At 49.1% G+C, this 18,104-nt stretch overlaps 1 protein-coding gene across 1 annotated transcript; it reads right to left on the bottom strand.

The window, feature by feature from the left end:
- DIPK2B (divergent protein kinase domain 2B) lies at window positions 1–16,374 on the bottom strand. Its single transcript, XM_053935226.1, has 5 exons — window positions 15,976–16,374; window positions 10,989–11,253; window positions 4,059–4,232; window positions 2,167–2,455; window positions 1–967 (listed from the first exon to the last, which is right to left on the bottom strand). Exons 1-5 carry the CDS (start codon window positions 16,197–16,199, stop codon window positions 627–629), a joined length of 1,293 nt encoding a protein of 430 aa, XP_053791201.1. The 5' UTR covers window positions 16,200–16,374; the 3' UTR covers window positions 1–626.
- Window positions 16,375–18,104: the final 1,730 nt, after the last annotated feature.

Here is an 18,104-nt window from a genome sequence, read left to right as displayed (position 1 = left end):
TTCAGCTTTTTAATGCTTTTGATTGTGTCTTTCTGTTCTGTGTGCCATCAAATTAATAAAACATTTTATAAAAGTGAGCTGTGATGGGTGATGGTACAGAACTGATCTGGTCATTCAATTTATCTATGATTCTTAGCACATTAAAAATAACCACAGGGAAACCCTTAAATGCATCCATCCATCCATCCATCCATCCATCCATCCATCCATCCATCCATCCATCCATCCATCCCGTATTATTTGTGGATCATCTCCATCAGAAAGAGTTTCTTGGCAATAAAGATCCTCTGTCTAGCTGGCTGTGAGCATCCTGCCTTGCTTTTCAACAAATGTCATGGGGAAACTCTTCCAAGGCCAAAACACGTGAATGAGATTTATTAATCCTGTGGCCCCTTGTCAATCATGACAATGTTAATAATCCACAAACCATACACCATGTCTATATCCCATGTAACAAACGCATCTCTGGGAGATGAATAATAAGTCCCATGTGCACTCTGCTCCCTCTTATACTGAGAACGCCCTGGATTTGGGGCAGCTCTTTCCAGCTGCCCTGGCTCCTTCTCGCTTCCCGTGCTGGGAGGGGGCTGACGCTGCCCCAGTCCTTGCCAGGGACGGCTCCTGTGTCAGTATTTGTCACTGTATCTGCAGTCAGGGTAGCGGTAGGCGAAGCGGGAGTCGCAGGAGCGCAGAGGTTTCAGGATCTCTGCCAGCTCCGCCATGGCCTCGCTGGTGCTGCGGTCGTCGCCGAGGCCGCGGGCGCAGCGCTGCAGGAAGGCGTCGATCCTCTCCTGCACGGGGGGCAGGAACTTCCCTGTCAGCAGCTTCGGCAGAAGGTCTTGACACACCATGACGAGGCTGTGCTTCTCCCTGATGGAGTCACAGGACACAAATGCAGACTGGCAGCCCACAGTCAGGCAGCTGAAGATATCTTTATACTCCTGTTGGCCATCGATCAGCTGGCTCCCTGTTGGGGACAATTAAACCGCTTGTTAGAAACATAATAGTGAGCTCCTGGACAGTCAGAGATATCTGTGCCTCTGTGTTAACATGGGCTTTGTTACTGTCTAAAGGATGTGACCACCTTTCGCTACGAATTACTCAGTGCTGAAGCTGTGTATGTGCCAATTTTCTTGCTTTTGAAATATGTATATTTTTCTGAATGACAGAGCTCTTCAGAGCTGCCTGTCAGAGGAATTGGAGATGAGTCTGTCGAGTCAAGCTGATGCAGAAAAAATGAGAATTGGAGTACAAATCTAAAATGTGGAGCTCCTACAAAAAACTACCACAAATAGCCAGACCTGTAATTTTTTCCATGTTAACCAAAATCATTGCCTTGCAACAACAGCTCATCTAGCTGAAGTCAAGTTAACAGTCATAGCTGTTGAGATAAGAAAAGGAAATCCAGTGGAAAATTTTCTGACAGCTGCTTCTGAATATTCTGAATACTCAGCTGAATGTGTGAGCTGAGGAAAAACCTTTTGAAAATCTGAATATTCAAAATGAAACTTAAGTTATTGGATGAATAGTCTTTGACTAGCTCTACTTGCAGGAGTAGACCAATGTAACTTGTGAAAATTGAATACTAACCCTTGATTTTATGTAAAAGTGACAAAAAGGAAGATTTTGTTATTATTGTTATAAATAATAATAACCATTATTAGGCAATGTGATGAATGCATGTAAAAAGGGTCCAATTTGACCCACTACTTAGAACAAATGAAATTACAAAATTTCTGCTGGCAAGTATTGACATTTGTGTGGCAAAAGTTTGAAAAGGAAGGCTTCAAATGGGAGCATTCAGCACACTGTGCACACTGAAAGCTGCTGCCAGCTACAAAGTGGTTACCAAACCACCGACTGCACAAACAAAACACCCATCACCTTCCTGACTCCGAGCCAGGATGGCAGGAGCTGCTGATGGTGACTGTCTCCATGAACTTCTCATCACTTAATTTAGTAAGTGGTGTTTGGTTAATTAAAAAAACCAAAAAAAACCAACAAAAAAAAATCACCAAAAAATCCCCAAAAAAACTCCCACCAAAAACGACCAAAAAAACCCAAAAAAGGCAGCAGTAGAGCCAAGGGCAGAAGGGGAAAGATTTGTCTGCCCTGCCTCCCGAGCCCTCCCGTGACAGATGCGTAGCCACGGAGCCCGCTGAGTACCTTCCTCCTTGTCGATGATGCCCAGCGTGCTGGCATCCCGGATGAACAGATGCCCGTTGCTGAACACGCCGAAGGTGCCAGCGTCCACGTGGGTGAAGTAGAAGAAGTAGTTGAGGTCGTTGGTGGCCATGGAGCGCAGCACGGCCAGGAGCTGCAGGGCCAGGTCTGTGGCCACCTCGGGGGCCGCGCCGAAGAAGTCGCGCAGGGGCCGGGTGCTGGCGCTGACCACCAGGCGCCCGCAGGAGCCCAGGTACCGTGGGAAGGGCCAGCCCTCCACGTCGGGGAAGATCTGTGAGGAAGAGCAGGAATGGGGGGATTACCCCTGCCCTCTGCCCCTGGAGCCGCCTCTCTCTCAGAGTGCCCTTTCCGGCTCCAAGCAGCGGGGTTGTGGTTTGGTTTCCAAGCCAGCCTGCAATCCTTCCTCACCCCATCCAGCCCTAGCAGCTGGGGAAGGTACTTACTACCCCATCCTGGAGGAGTTAGAATGCTTTTTTCTTTTTCTTATGGTTCTTTTTCTGTAACGGAGGAAGAATCTGGTATTTTGAGACTTATTCTGTAAGACAGACTAACTGGAAAGTCCAAGATAATAATAGTTTTCAGATTCATGAAAATTTTAGCCACAGAAAAGCTAATTTTAGGTGTCTTTGATGGGTCCCTCATGAGCACTGAACAGATGAAGTCACAGCTTGGAGTTGAGGTAAGGCTAAAGCAGTTTTCACTAATTGGTGAGAACTGCCAGGCTCATTTGTAAGAGACTTTGCAGTCTCTTACAATGTGGTGGGTGTTTGCTCCAGTGGAGACACTGGGCTGGGCTCCCTGCATCCCTGCAGCTCGTGTCAGAAACACGGTTATCCCAGGTGGAAACCAAACTGTGTGACTGCTGAGCTATGCCAGCACAAAGCTTTCTGTCATTTGCATTAAAACTCATCTGTGTCCCCAGCACCTCAGACCCTGCCAAGCCATTATGAACTCATCCAGTTTCATGTTTAAGGTTACTTCTCCCTTCTGCTGTGAAGGCATTCTGGGCAACTGTGTAAAAATCTCACTTTTTCTCTTTGGCATATTTTTCTCATCTCTTCAAGTGGTGTTCCCATGTCTTCAGAGTGCTAAGGGCCACGGCTTCATGTACCAGTGACCCATAACTGGGGTGGCTGAATGACCCCCAAGAGCCTCCCAGTGCACGAGCACCATTCCCCCTCCCTGGGACCGCGCAGAGCCCTGTGAGCTGCTGAGTGCAGCAGTGGCCTGGGGCCAGAGATGGATGATGCTGCCACTGCCACCTTTTCTTCATGGAATCATGAAGGTTTGCAAGAACCAGCAGTGAGGACTAAAGGTTGGATGGGGAAAGGTGAGGATTCTCCCTTGGAAACACAAGGAAAGAGAGGAGCTGCATGCCAGGCAGGTCAGAAGGGGTCCAGGGGTAGAGTGTGAGGCCTCCCAGATCACTGCCTTCAAACCCAGAGTTTTGAAACCCAGAGCCAGTTACCAGTGGCAGGCAAATGGAAAACACAGCACTGGCACGTGGAGCATGGGAAATCATGGTCTTTCTCTCCCAGAAACAGCCTGTGATTTAATGTAATGCATTAGCAGTGCAAACCTAACACTTTGAAGTGCTGGGGATGTGTAAAACCCTGGATTTCACAGTGCTCTAGTGCAATAACGCACCTGGGCTTCCCTATCTCTCCCCAGCCTCACAGACTGATGCAGGGAGCACCTCATGAGCCTGCCTGCCTTCAGCCACCCAGCCCCACAGGAGAAACACGCTTTTTGGAGGCCAGGGAGCTGACAAAGGCCAGGGCTGGGACTCCTCTGCCCCTGAGGCTGGCACACATCTCATGCAGGGGTTTGCTTGTGAGGGGTGGTGTTTCAAGCTGGGGCAGGCTGGCACGTACCTGTAAGAGGATGGGGTGTGAGTTCACTGCCAGGGTGTACAGCAGGCGCAGTTTGTCCCGGTCCGTCAGGTGATCCATGTAGATGCTGCCGGCGTCCGGCACCTCCGCGTAGCGCCGCACGATCCTGTCCAGGAGGCGCTGGGATGGGCAGCGCAGCATGGGGCTGGACAGGCCCTGTGAGAGGGGAAAACCCGGCAGGGATAGTCTAATTCCAGCCTGAGACATTGCAACGTGCTTGGGTCATGCTGGGGGTGCACACACAGAGCTCTGTGCTCTGCCCACTGCGCCTCTGCTTGCTGCAGCACAGCCCCGGAGGATGCGGGCACACCGGGCATCTCACCCTTCCTAGGAGAGGACCTGTGCCATCCAAAAATGCCATTTCCCAACTCAGGTTTCAAGAACGGCCCCCATTCCTGGGCACTGCAAACCTCATATTCCCTCAACTGCACCACATCTCTCCACACCATGGGACTCTTCCTTCTGCCTGGGTTTCCAACCCTAGCATTCCTGGTGGAGGCCCTCCAGTTGTTACGACAGTGACTCACTTCCCTCGTTAAATAATCTTCAGATCACTTCGTTATTTGCTTAACCTGAGAGCAGCTTTCTTGGAAATACTATTTGCTAAGGTCAGTAAACATGCTTTAAAAATGTAAATAAACATTGTGTGTGAGTATAAGCACAGGATATGTTCTCTCTCTGATAAACTCATGCATTAACTATCAAAACCAAATAGCCTGTGTTTATTTTTTGTAAATACCAGCAACAAATCGAGAACCGTTGGGCTAATGGAGTCAATTATCACTGTATTTCACCCTTCAGATTTGGAGGTTTGGCTTGTAAAATTGCATGAGCAATCTATGGCTGGGATAAATGGCATAGAAAATTATACTTTCATAGTCAAAAATGGTATTTTTTTTATTTTTCAGTTAGTCTTTGTCTTCCTTAATAGCCAAGGAGAGTTTATATATGGAGAGCTGCCCACAGTGGCACAGAAGCACCGCCCTGACATGCCTCTGCTGGGGAAGGGAATCAGGTTTTTTAAGCCTCCCTATTAAAAATTATTCCAGTAGCCAAATTTGCTCTTTTGAGTTTTGTTTATAATTTGAAGGCTGGGAGATGTGCTTCAGAGGAAAGGTAGGTGCAGCTCCCGTTGCTCCCTGCCATCCTTCATGCTGAGAGCAAAGATGTGACGCAGCATCTCCCCAGGTCATGTGGGAACTCTGAGGTAGGTCCTTCTCAGCCCCTCCTGTGCGAGCTGTTCATTTGGCATAAAACACTGAACCACCCAGCGTGACAAAGAAATAAAGGAACATGGAAAGGACGCGTAGGACACTTTCCCAGCTGGAGGAGGAGAGGGGGAACTAGATGTCCCATGTCTCTTCCTCTGCATCCCTGTTGGCCTCGGTAGAGATTCCAACCGCTCCTTCCTTGGCCATCAGTTGCAAAAAACAAGTCCAAAATGCCAATAGTTGATCAGGACTACCTGAGAAACTCAATCACAACTGAACTGTTCTTTCACGAAAACCAAAAATCCTTTTCTTCCAAAAAGAATAAAACGTTTGTCAAAAATAATTCTACTCAGTTCCTGTTGCAAGTCTTCATACACTCCACTCCTCTGGTGCAGCCTTATCAGGAAAATATTTTCTCAATTAATTGTCTAAAACCATAAAAGAGGTGCAGGGGGAGGGATGGTTATGGATTTCTGTCTTGCAGCACTTGCAGGAACGTTGTGGCTGACTCTGTCACTTCTACTTTGGAGGAGAAGCGATAAAAAATGAGCAGAACAGAGCTGTCTAAAGTAAGAGATAAATGGTGGAGAAAGTCTCTTGCAGCTCCGTGTGTATGCAAATATTTGCAGCCAAAGTTAGAAAGCCTTGCTGCTTCCAAGAGACTGCAATGCAAAAGCTGAGACCCTGAAGAGTACACAGTGGGAACATAAATCACAGCGGCAGAGAAGGCATGGACGGTGTAATTAGGGTTTTTCTGAGGTCAGAGCTCACCCTCAACATAAATGTGGGCACGTGCTGCCCGTGGTGCTCATGGCTGCTGGTGTCCTGAGGAACTGTTCCAGGCACATCCACGAAGGAGCGGGAGCAGAGGAGCAGGGCTGGGTACTGACACCTTCCTACAGTTTAATGAGGCCCTGACCCACAAAAACTGGACAATGGGGCCTTTTGATTTCAGCAGAGACAGTCAACAGCATAAAGCTCAGCACCTGCTTGATTGTTTCAGTAGAGAGGGGTTTCACCTTCCTGCAGGCTGATGGAAACATCTCTACAGCAGAAAAGGAGCTGGAGTTGTAAAACTGTCAGACAAAAACTGTCAATGGAAGAAAAATGTGAAGAACACAAACTCAAAACACTGGAGATACAAATTTATCTGAGAATATCTTAAGTCCTTTGCAGTGACTTATCACCCCAGAGAATAAGACCTGACAGACAGCCTGATGTATTGTTTGTGATTGATGTGGAAAGCTTCTTATTTACTTCGATTAAATACCCACATTTCTATATCTCATAGTGAGTAGTTCCTGCAAAGCCTACCTCCACTCAGCTGTGAGTTTTTAAACCCTATTACACAGTACAGGATGCATTTTAAACTCCATGAGTTTATGCATATGTAGCACAGACACGCCCAGAATTCACTTGGATGTAAAGACAACTTGTGTAAGACAACTTCTTGCTCTGTTGTCTTTTCAGTCAGCCCAAGGAGGGATGGCCCAGGCCGGAAGCACAGCTGCCTCCTGCCCCATGAGCCACTACCTGGGTCCAGCTTCACCAAACTACCAGGTTTAGAATGGGTTCCAGGAGGAAACACTTGGATGTAGGTGTCAAAGCACCTACAGCTCCTGGCAATGTGAATCCAAGGGTTTCCTTAACTCTCAAAAGAAAGAAGGTAACGACCTGAGAAACTCATCCCCACTGCCAGCAGGTTTATGGACATCTCTGATGATGAGGTACTGGGTCAAAGAGGTGGCAGGCCTAGGAGGTGGCTCTGGGAGCCCCAGAGTGCCCATCCTTCCCTAGGATGGACAACTGGACATGTGAGTGAGCTGCTGCCCCTGTGCAGCAAGAAGAGATGTGGACTAGACTCAAGACACCACATAACCAGGGTGCTGGTGCCTCTGCTGGGGGCAGGACGAGGTGCTGGTCAGCAGCTGCTGGTCAGTAGTTGCTGGTCAGTAATTGCTGGTCAATAGTTGCTGGTCAGTAGTTGCTAGTCAGTAATTGCTGGTCAATAGTTGCTGGTCAGCAGCTGCTGGTCAGTAATTGCTGGTCAATAGTTGCTGGTCAGTAGTTGCTGGTCAGTAATTGCTGGTCAATAGTTGCTAGTCAGCAGCTGCTGGTCAGTAGTCTCAGACAGTCCGTCCTAGAGAGAGGGTCTGCAAATGCTGGATTTTCACCTTGGTACTGCTTTCCTCTGTCTGTCTTCAGCATTTTCCAGGCTGTGCTTTGTAGGCAGGGCTGTAAATTTTCCCTGTGGGTGATCTGTGCTGAAACCAACCTGCTTTGTAGCCCCTCCAGCAGGAAAGCACCCAGAGTGGTTTGAGGTGATGAGCTCCTGGGTGAAGCAGCGGGTGTCTGGGGCTGCCGAGTAGGCTGAGCCCCAGCTAAATCCTGCTCATCTCTGAGGCAGGCTGGATTTTAAGACTGAAGACTTTGCTGCATCCAATAAAGATTTTCATTGTGGCTGGTGAAATAATCGCTGTGGCAGGCAGCTCAGCTGATGGCTGGGTCAGGCAGGGCAGGCAGCGTAAAGTGGAAAAACATCACTTCATGGTCTGTCATTTTGATTCAAGCACGTTGTGGTTTGTCATAATGCTCTATCAGACAAAATTACCTGGGCCCATTAGCTTTCCCCGGTGCTGCTACACAGGATAAACTGCAGGGAAGGGAGAACAAGCACTGCTGTGTGAGAATGCAGCTCTGTGAAACAGGCTGGGCATCGTGTCAGGCCTTGAGAGAGGTGTTCTGTTAACACCTCTGAAAAGAGGGAGAGTGGGAGAGCAGAGCCATAAGAGCAGTTCTTTAGGTAAGTATTTGCAGAGACATATGGTAGCCCCAAAAGCCCCTCTCCTGTGGCTCCTGCTGGGTTACCAACATAAATCTGCACAGCAAACACTGCAGAGAGGCAGCGGTGCTGGGCTGGGTGCAGGCACAGGCGCTGGTTTCCAAAGGGAGGAGGGCAGGTGGGATGGCCAGGGAGGAGGGGGATCCCCATCCCTGTGGGGCTGGATGGGCTGGGGAGGTCAGACTCTAACCTGTGGTGGCCCACACAGCAGGGTGGGATGGGTTCTCACACACAGACTCACACACACATGTATGTATGACTGAAATGTTGCTGCCATTGGCTGTTTTTCAGTTAATACCACTGTGAGACCAGAAGCCATTTTGCAAAGCACATACCTGATCTTAAAAAGTGATTGCTGCTGAAATTTGGTGATGAGGAAGTAGGTTCCAGGGTCTCTGGATCACTATATTTCTCTGTGTATTCAAATCTATATGCTGTTAGAAGGGATTTAAATTCCAATTTTTGTTTCTCTGATTGACATACAGAACCAAAGGACTGTGAAAACATGAGCAGAGCAATCCTGAGGCTGATGTGCAAAGGTCTGGGCCTCCCTGCAGCCTCCCATGCCCTTTCCAACTAAAAAGCTGCAGGGGTTGATGAAATGTCCCAGGGAGTTTGTCACTGGGCACCCCCAGGCTGGCCTTGAGCTCACTTCAGAGGCGCCCTGGAGCTGGCACCAGCTCAGCTCCCCACTGCTGCTGCACAGGGAAATTCCTGGGAGAAACTGGATAGGTGCAAGGGCAGGGTGCCCCAGCCAGGGTCTCTGCGTGGTGCTGTGTGTGCACATGTGCATCCATATATGTGTGTGTGCCTGTGTGTGCAGCCCTGCCAGCTCAGCTGGCATTTCAGGCTCCGAGAGGACAGGGTAGGGAAAACTGTAGCCCACGAAGAGCCTTTTAAGGAGAAGGATTTGGGGTCAGCTGATGATTTAGCTTTGCAGCAGGTCTGAGATACCACAGAGCCACATTTCTCCAGTTACTTTTTCACCCAGCTCAGCAAGTTGAAGTTTTAAGCTCTCGATTCCTTCTCTTTCCCTCAGCACTGCTGGGGAATGGAGGGAAAACACAGCAAGGCTGGAGGACTTGGCAGCCCAAGTTGCCCTCCTGCAGGCCCCTGCAGTGCTGCCTGGAGCAACAGTGGTGGCCAGCAGGTGCCTGGGCACCTGCCAGCCTAAGGAGTTGTCCCTGCCCACAAGCTCAGGTGAGGGATGCTCTGAGTGCAAGTGATACACGATCCCCTCTCTGTAGTGCCTCTCCCGAGGTTGCTAAACAAAGTACAGTGTAGCTTTGCTCCAAAAATCTTTTCCCTGTCAGGCATGTGCTACCCAGGAGGGTACTGACTTCAGGGTGACCTGCTGTGCTGGACTGTCAGTGATTTGGGTGAGTCCTTTTTGGGGCAGTCCAGGCATAACCCCAGTGTATCCCTCCCTCCCTCTCCTAAGGTGTGCTGCTCCACAGGCTAAGAGTAGGGGAAGAACTAAAGCAGCATAGCTTTAGCACTCACCAGAGCTGAGTGGATGCACTGAGCAGCTGCCTATATAGAAATATAAATGAAGTCACTTTTTCACAGTCACTTCTCTCTTGGAATGGGAAGAAGTACTGGATTAATCCTTTGTCTCTCAGGTCTTGTTCAGTGTACATCCAACCCCCACCCTGGCCCCTGCCCTTTCCAGGGTTTATTGTGATGTTTTGCTGCTGTTTGGGTGGGGTGAGGGGGCTGCCCTGTGCCGTAGCTGCCCATCTACCTGGTGGTGGTGATCACACTCACCATGTTCCTGTCCTGGCTTCACCTGTGGCACCCCAGGACTGTGGGAGAAAGGGCAGTGTGCTGCTTTGTGCCTGAGATCATTTGCTATGGATGGCAGGAGAATGAGTAATCGAGGCTTTGGCTCTGACTGCCCATGCCCTTTGTCCTGCCAGCCACAAGAGAGACCCACACTGACTTGGCCACTGGCCCAAAGCAAAATTGCTTTCAAGGCACTGGCTGCCCTTGTGGGTATAAATTTATGGTGGAAAAAACCCCGAAACCCCACAATGCTGAGACATGATGGAAAACTAGAAAGAAAATGGCAGCAATCTCCCCACTGGAGCTGTTATCACATTTGTGTGCACAGCCTGTTGTTACCCCTGTGCCTGAAGCCACCTGGCGCTATGGCTTTCCACAGGACTTCAGCTTCAACCTGCACAAGGAGCTAGGAGCTGGTGCTCTCCTTGCTGGGGCTGAGCCCATCCCAGCCCTATACAGGCTGTGCCATGGCATTACCTGTCACCCTGTTCTTTTGAGAATTTTAAAGTTCTTCTAAAAGTTCCTATGCCTTCTGATATTTACATATTTCGACTGAGTTTTCTCATGCATGTTCATGTAAATAATGATTGTTTTGTATTCCTCTTTGTGGGTGGAGAGAATTGATGGACTGTTGGTTTGCCCAGTGTGGTTGGAGAGGTGGCAGTTTCACCCTCCAATCCGCTGTCATTTTTTACTATTGTATATATACTAGAGTCAGAAAATAAAGTTGTTTTTTTTGGGTTCTTTTCCTTTCCTTTTACACCTAGCCTACTTCTGTGAGTTATTTCGTGTCGCAGTGTGACAATTACCTGTGGCTGGCAAGGCTTGGCCTTCAACTACGCCACTTTTCTTCCCGGCAGGGCATCATTTTGCCTCCCCCTTTGGCTGGTGGGCTTGGCTGCCCCATCTCAACCGGGCAGGATGAGTGCCAGCCACGCCCCAGTCTCACCCTCCAACCAGCGAGTTACGACCACATCCCCACGAGACCCTTTTCACACCCCGAAACCCCACGGGCCTTGCTCTGCCCCGTGCTCCCCCAGCCGTGGCGGGGCACCGGAGCCGCCGGACACAGACCTGGACCAGGTCAGGCGTGAGGCGCTTGGCCCGCAGCCACTTCTGGAAGCGCTGGGTGCGGCGCAGGGCGCGCTCCAGGCTGCAGGTCTTGGTCTTGAGCAGGGAGGTGCAGATGCGCTTGTCCGCCCGGTCATGCTGGTACTTGGAGGTCAGCCGGGTGATGTCCACCAGCCGCCAGCTCTTGGCGTCGTCCGTGTAGTTGCCCGAGTAGCTGAGCAGGGAGCTGGGGGGCAGCTTTAAATGAGAAGAAAGCCAGGTGTCAAACCTGCCAAACCAAAACGAGAGCCCCACGGAGAGCGGGTTAAAAGCCACACGGACACAGCGCCCGCCCCGCTGAGCTTCTCCAGGCCGGCCCCTGGGGCTTCCTGCCATCGCCTGGCAAAGGCCAAGTCACCCTGGCTGGATGGCCCCAGGGTGAGCAGCCTGAAACCATCAGCTAAGGAAATGTGTTTTGGTAAAAAAAGTCCTTTGCTTCCCACTAATACCATCCCTTGTCATGAATGCTGCCATGGAGTGAAGGGTGAAACACCCAAATGGGGTCTTTTGGGTAGAGGGGGGGAGGACAGGGAGAAGGTTGCAGGGTTTTGGTTCATGAAGAATTCCTGGTGTTTTTAAATTTTCCTACTTACAGAGAAAGGGTCCCAAAAAAGGAGTACTTGACACTTTAAAGGATCCTCCTGATATTAAAACATCCTGACAACAAATATGTTTGGGAATATCAAGCTGACCTCTTGTTTTGAGGTGGTGGCTTTTGTCAGTGCAGAGGTCTACCTGTCTCCCCCAACACCCCTGACTGTATTTCAGCAGCTGGGATGAGTGACCTCCCTGACAGCAGCAGAGTTTGGGGTGTGATGGGGGGACAGGGTGTGTGTGCCCTGGGCGTGCAGCACCTCTGTAGCCATGGAGATCTTGCACTAATTTGCTCCCCCTCCACAGGCACAGGAGGGGAGCATATGGGCTGGGTAATTAGGTAATTTTTTTTTTGTTTCAGCAGCCCCCTCAGCCCTGCCCACACGCGTGTCGCAGACGCCGGAGCTGAGGAGCGCGGTGCCTGTTCTAGGAGGGTGTCTGTAACCTGCTCTTGGAAAACAGCCCAACTGTGACCTTTGGTTTGGCCAACATCCTGCCCTCACTGCCTCTGAACCTTCCTGCCCTGAGCTCCTTGTCCAAGTGCGTAGGAAAGCACGTCCTAATTTAATCTCACCCTAAATTAAAGCTGGTTGCTCAGAAGTGAAACAGGAGAGCAAGAGGTTCCCTGCAGGATTAGCCTAGCTGGAGTTTCAGACAGTTTACAAGACATTATTAACAAGTCTGAAAGCTGAAGCTGGTCTTTCCTTTCAAATTCCATTTGGGAAATTGGCACAGAGAAATCTGGGGAGGATTAATTTGCTATGATTTCAGGCAAATAACTGACTCAGTGACACGAGCCACCATCTGCAATCAGAGACTGATCAGATGATCCCCCCTGAAGGCAGCACCCCACTCCCTTTCCCCACCACAGACCCTGTGCAGCTGAGCTCTGGGGCAGGCACAGGTGCCCAGGACAGGTGAAACCCTGGTACTTCCCCTGCTTTGGCTTTCAACTCCTGCCATGTGCCTCCTTCCCAAAATTCACCATGGAGGCTGACTAGAAGTGGGGGAGCCTTGTGTGAACAGGTTGGTGGATTCCAGCATTTCAGTTGTTCGGGCATTTTGCCTGACACGAAACTGAAGATTCCCTACAATTAAAGCACCTGACATGACAATAAACACTTTGTTTGGGTTTGGGTTTTTTGTTTTGGTGGGTTTGTTGGTGTTTTGTTTTGGGGTTTTTTTGGTCTGGTTTTGACCTAGGATTAAAGAAAAGAGAATAATTGCTGTGCCTCACTGTGATTGTTGTGCATGAGGACCTCTCCCAGTGCCTAATCTGCAAAGCGGGCACAGCATGCCAGGCACGTACTGGGAAGAGATGGCTCTGGGCTGGCTTTCTCTTTCTTTCTTTCTTTTTTTTTTTTTTTTTTAAGTTAAGCACAAATATGCCTTGTGACTTGACTCAAGCTCATGTGTTCAGGGGAGCTCGTATCAGGCAGAGAGCAGGAAAGTGCCACCTCCTGCACGCAAGCAGCACATGGATGTGTGAAATCCAGGGCTGAGCACTAATTTGAGGGTGGATGGAGTGATTCCCTCTGCAGATCTCTGCAGGGAGAGCCACCCTGGCCTGGGAACCCGGCATGGGCTGCAGCAAGTCTGTATTTGGCATCATTTCTGGGCAGCACAGCGCTGGCCTGGCACATTTGCTGGATACTTTCAAGATTCATCATCAAGCTGTGCTGTAACCGCTCCCTCTCTTACAGAGCTTTTTAGCTAAGGGCCAGCAAATCCTCTAAGACCTTCAGTAAGATCTATGCGAATAAGTGAGTCACAGATTACAGATTTTAGATCAACCCAGCACTAAGTGCTGAAGAAATCCAAACTAGTTTTTCTTTAATAAAATGAAGGATTTTGTTTCAGCCAAAATAATTTTGCTTGCATTTGGAATTTTAGATTTTTTTTTTTTTAAGTAAGTCTTAAAACAAACAAACAAAAGAAATAGCCTATAAACCCCCTTCTAATTGAAGCATTCCAGCTTTTTCAGTCTTCTTTCACATTATTTTTGGATAAAGCTCAGGACCATCATTGGCACAAGTCTTTGAATAGTTTTGGTCAGCTCAGTTCTGCGGTATTTTGAAAATCTAATATTTTACAAAAACTTTCACTGCACTCTGCTCTCAGTACAGCTGGTAGACAGGCTTGGTATCCTCATTTACAGATGGATAAAGTTGGGCAAAGATAAGGGAAGTATAGAACATTAGAGCACAAGATGAGTCACCAGCCGTTCTGGGAACAAAACTCACATCTTCTCACTGTGAACGCATGTCAGAGCTCCCAGAAATGATGGAGAATTAATGAAGCATGTTCTAATGTGAATTAACACAGAGAAGCCCAAGTGCCATCCACCTTTGAGAACACGTGAAAAGGTACGAGGGTGGATCAAAGAGCATAAGCACCACTGAAATTTCCCTAGTTTCAGCTCCCACTTGCCAAAAAATAATCCCAGTTTTTCAAGAAATCAAGTGGGAGAAAAAGTTTTACCCATGCAAAGGAAAGCCTGAAGCTGAGTGGCTGCTCAGGAGAACATTTTAAAGTTCCCCTTCCGGAAGAGCTCACAGCAGAACTTCACGTTATCATGTATGTGTGGGAAGCCAGCTGCAGGCTGGAGGGAGAGAAAAAGAAGTGTCTGGCTTAGGGAGCCCCTCTGTGTCCCCTGAGGCAGAAGTATTGTGCTCCCACATGTTCGTGGCTCTGCACTCCTGGACCCCAGTGGGACCCTCTGCACATCTGCACCCCGTTCCTGCTGTCCCCTGGAGGAAAGGCAGCAAGGGCCCTCCTGCCTTGGCTCACGTAGCACCTCTCTCCCACAGCCAGTGCACCGTGCAGCTGGAGCCCCACAGCCAGAGGCACTTCTGCTATTTTTGGCAGGGCTGAGGGAACCTGCATGGCCCCAGCCTCCTCACTGCCCAAGTGGGAGTAACCAAAAGGGAGCCACCTTGTACCTGGCAGCAGGTCCCTAAAAACCCTGCACAGGTGAGCTGTAAAGGGGCTGCAGCAGGTTGGGGCAGGGGGCAGGAGCCAGCTGCGGTGCCATCCTGCTCTAGGGAATAAAATGCAGTGCAGACCCTACCCTGGATGCACCCCTGGCCCCTGCAGACCCACGCCAGCCCGTCAGCCAGCTGAGCACGCTGGGCTGATTGCAAATCCACGCTGCATTTTGGGGCAGGAATCCAGGCTGGGCTGGGAGAAACCCAGCACTCAGCCCTGAGCACCTCACTCACTGCTCGCCCTGGCACTGAGGACATGGAAAGCCAAAGGGCAAAGTGACAAGGACTGGGAGTGGGAATGCTCTGGCTCAGCAGAGCCACAAGCTGCCTTTTTCCAGCAGCAGAAGGATGGATGTTTGGTATTACAAGTCCATCCCAGACAAACCATTATGGTTTTACTATGCTACGTTTTATAGGATAGTTTAAGATAAAAACGGTGATTTGTCTAATACTATACTACTTACATTATAGCATTAAAAATAGAATTTTACTATAATAATTTCTTCTCCCCCAGGCTTTTAGATCTATAAAAGAAAGTGCATATAGCTCTATAAATCATATCAGACCCAATAAACCCTTCCTCTGCCAAGCACTGCCTTTAACTTTTTCCTCAAATACAAGTGGCAACATTTTCCCTGCTGTCATCAGCTACCCTCTGCTTTTGAGCCTAAAAATGATTGGATTGGTCCAATGACCACTTGGACAGTGTGTATCTCATCAACAGCGAGACAGATGCAATTTCTGCCTTCAAGTTCTCACACAAATCTCCCCAAAATGTACCAGTAATTTAGCTGTGTGCTATTTTCAAGCGTGTGGGTAACCTCATGTGCAGAAGTCCTCATGCCTCAGGCAGGTTTAGATCCCTTTTGATCTTAGTTAAAAGGCACGTGAAATTCTGCACATTCACATTGTTGCACCTGGTACAAAATTATACTGCATGTTTGTATGTTTGTAGTTAACATACTCTGTTGAGAGCATACAAAGCTAAACCCCCTTTTGCCTTTAGCCAGTTGCTCATAATAAAATACTTCCATTAAATCAAAATAAGCTGATTCTTTCCTTTGCTCTTCCCTTCCCCCATCGCTGCCTTGAATTTTTTTCAGAGCCACTCTCTAGACAGAAATTTGTGCCTTTTACTCCTGTTTTCAAGTTATAATTCAGGGCTGAAGTCTGATCATGTTTGCGTGGCTTTAAAAAAGAGACAAAGCATCAGCTTACAGGCATTAATTAAAACACCAAGTGCTGTAATGGCAACTGGGTGCTAAGTTGCTCTTTGCACCGTTGTTCATGAAAATACTTGGAAATTCTAACAGGCAACTTTCAAATTACGATATAGAATGCTTTAAAAATTACTCTGCTGAGTTTCTGACCTTATCTCCTCTTTAAAGAACTTCTTGCATATGGATGTCCCAATGCAGGCGTTGCATTTATCAAGTCCCAGGAAAGTCCGGCCAAAACTGTAGCTGGGTTTGACGTGGGGCACAGATGGAGAAGCTGTTGCTGCTGTGGAAGGGTTACAGCCCAGAGCCAAAAGTAGGAGCAGCATCAATGGATCTGCAACTCTGGAGCAAAGGCAGCATATCCAGCGCCCCATCTACAGTAGTGGAGAGCTCTGCTTTTTGCAAGTTGTCCCTCTCGAGGATTTCAGTCTCTTTTTGATGACTTCAGCCTGCAGTGGTGAGCCCCGAAACACAGCAAGACACTCTGGGTGCAGGAGACACTGCTGCAGTCCCCATCCTGCCAGCTGCTCACTGGCTCTATCGGCTTGAGGTTTGGGTGGGAAAGATATGCTGTAGGGTGGGGAGAAGGAAATACATGGAGGATGCAGATAACTTGGGTTGCCATGGTTATCTTTCCTTTCCTTGTTGCAGCTGCTTTGGCCCCTGCTGACCCTCCCATCAGCCGACTTGGAAAACAACACGAAGAAGTGCTCATCTGCTCTTGGTGCAGACAAATGAAGGATATCCTGTCGCTGGAGAAAAGGGCACATGTGGGACACTTAGTAAAAAAAACTGATTTGGAAGGAGTAGTAGCATGGCAGAATGCACATTTTACCAGAAACCAGACCTTTGGTGTTGCTTTATTCCTGGAGATTTGTGATGGTGCATGACATGACTTCTTGGATGCTTCCTTGGCCCTTCTCATAAAAGCACTGGAAAGGCTGTCAGGTGGAATCATGACTGTTCTGTTTCTTGAAAACAGCATTGTTTAGCAGTGATTGCACCACAGAAAGCAGGATAGCCTGCAGTTTTCCCAAAACTCCCAGCTGATAGAGCAGCCTGACCTCTATGCCCTTCTTGGAAAATTAGGTTTTCAGCAAGACTTGTGTGCTTTGGAATGTCTTTTCTTGATGGTCCTGGCACTGGAAAGAAACTAGAGAAAGGGATGGGGGTGAACTCAGGAGAATGTCAGAGGTTTCAAATAGACTTAGAGATTACTGCGATCACACCAAAAGCTGTTCTTGTTAGGACAAAAACTTGGAAGCTATGGAAACTGGTGGCTACCCATCCTGGCCTGGGTGCTGGGGACTATGCCAGGAGATCTGGCAGGCTGCTGCTCAGGGCCAGGAAAGCATACCTTGAAGGAGCAAGTGGTACTCTGGCTGCAGGCAGCACATGTTGCTGTGGTGGCACTGGGCCTGGGTCTTCTCTGTCCCCAGCTGTTGTGTCTTCAGTGACACGGGAGACTCTCTCTCTCCCATATTTCACCATGGGAGCAGTGAGGAGCAGACTGAGGCTTTGGAGACTTATTATCCCCCCAGATGGACTACTTGCACCAAGTGGCCAAGCCATTTCCTAGCATATTTGTAATGGAAGAGCAGGTGCACTGTAACCATCCTTTATTATCCCCTCTGGCATTTAGCCTGATGGGACTAAAGGATGTGAGAGCCACAGGGGTGTGCATTGGGCTCTGTGATTACCCCTCACTCTCTGAAGGGGCTGCTGGGTGATCCCAGCAGTGCAAGGCAGCTATTTAAAGCACAGAAACTCATTAGTTGTAGCACTTGGGAGATCCAGGGTCTCTCCTTGGCTCCATGTCCTCGTGGGAGGTTGCTTCACCTCCTGGTGCAGAAAGTAGAGATGGTGACGTTTGGGGTTTATCTAGAGAGTACAGCACTGACAGAGGAGGATAACGAGCCCTGCTGAGAAGAAAGGAGGATATAACGAGCCCTGCAGAAGCTGCAAAGCAGAGGGGCTGGGCAGTGCTAAAACACCAGCAAGTGCATTCAGCACAACTCTGCGTTGAGTCATCGCTGCATTTGGCCTAACACTGCGATGTAAAGCTCTTTGAAACATGTTGGTGGAAAGAGACAGAACCAGAGCTAAACAAATATTAGATGTGTCCCACTTCCAGAAGTTTCTCCCTGGCCTTTTCTATTGCTGGTACATTGTTCCTCTCCCCTCTGCAGGGATCAGCCCTGCCCACTGTTTCCTGCCAGTAGCTCTGCAAATTTGGCCATGCCCACATTGCTCCCTGCCCAGCTCTTCCCTGGATGGTA

Source organism: Vidua chalybeata, chromosome 2 (genome assembly GCF_026979565.1).
Source record: "Vidua chalybeata isolate OUT-0048 chromosome 2, bVidCha1 merged haplotype, whole genome shotgun sequence".
Taxonomy (NCBI): Eukaryota; Metazoa; Chordata; class Aves; order Passeriformes; family Viduidae; genus Vidua; species Vidua chalybeata.
The sequence above is the reverse complement of the archived record's forward strand: the minus strand, read 5'-3'. Positions and strand labels throughout refer to the sequence as shown.

What these genes read in the sequence shown, in the direction of transcription:
- DIPK2B (XM_053935226.1), bottom strand. Translation starts at nt 16,199, where the DNA reads ATGGGGCGCTGGATATGCTGCCTTTGCTCCAGAGTTGCAGATCCATTG. An exon ending in CACACCCCATCCTCTTACAG is followed by an intron (nt 2,456 to 4,058) that starts GTACGTGCCAGC and finishes TCTTCCTCACAG; the next exon opens with ATCTTCCCCGACGTGGAGGG. An exon ending in CATCATCGACAAGGAGGAAG is followed by an intron (nt 968 to 2,166) that starts GTACTCAGCGGG and finishes TGTCCCCAACAG; the next exon opens with GGAGCCAGCTGATCGATGGC.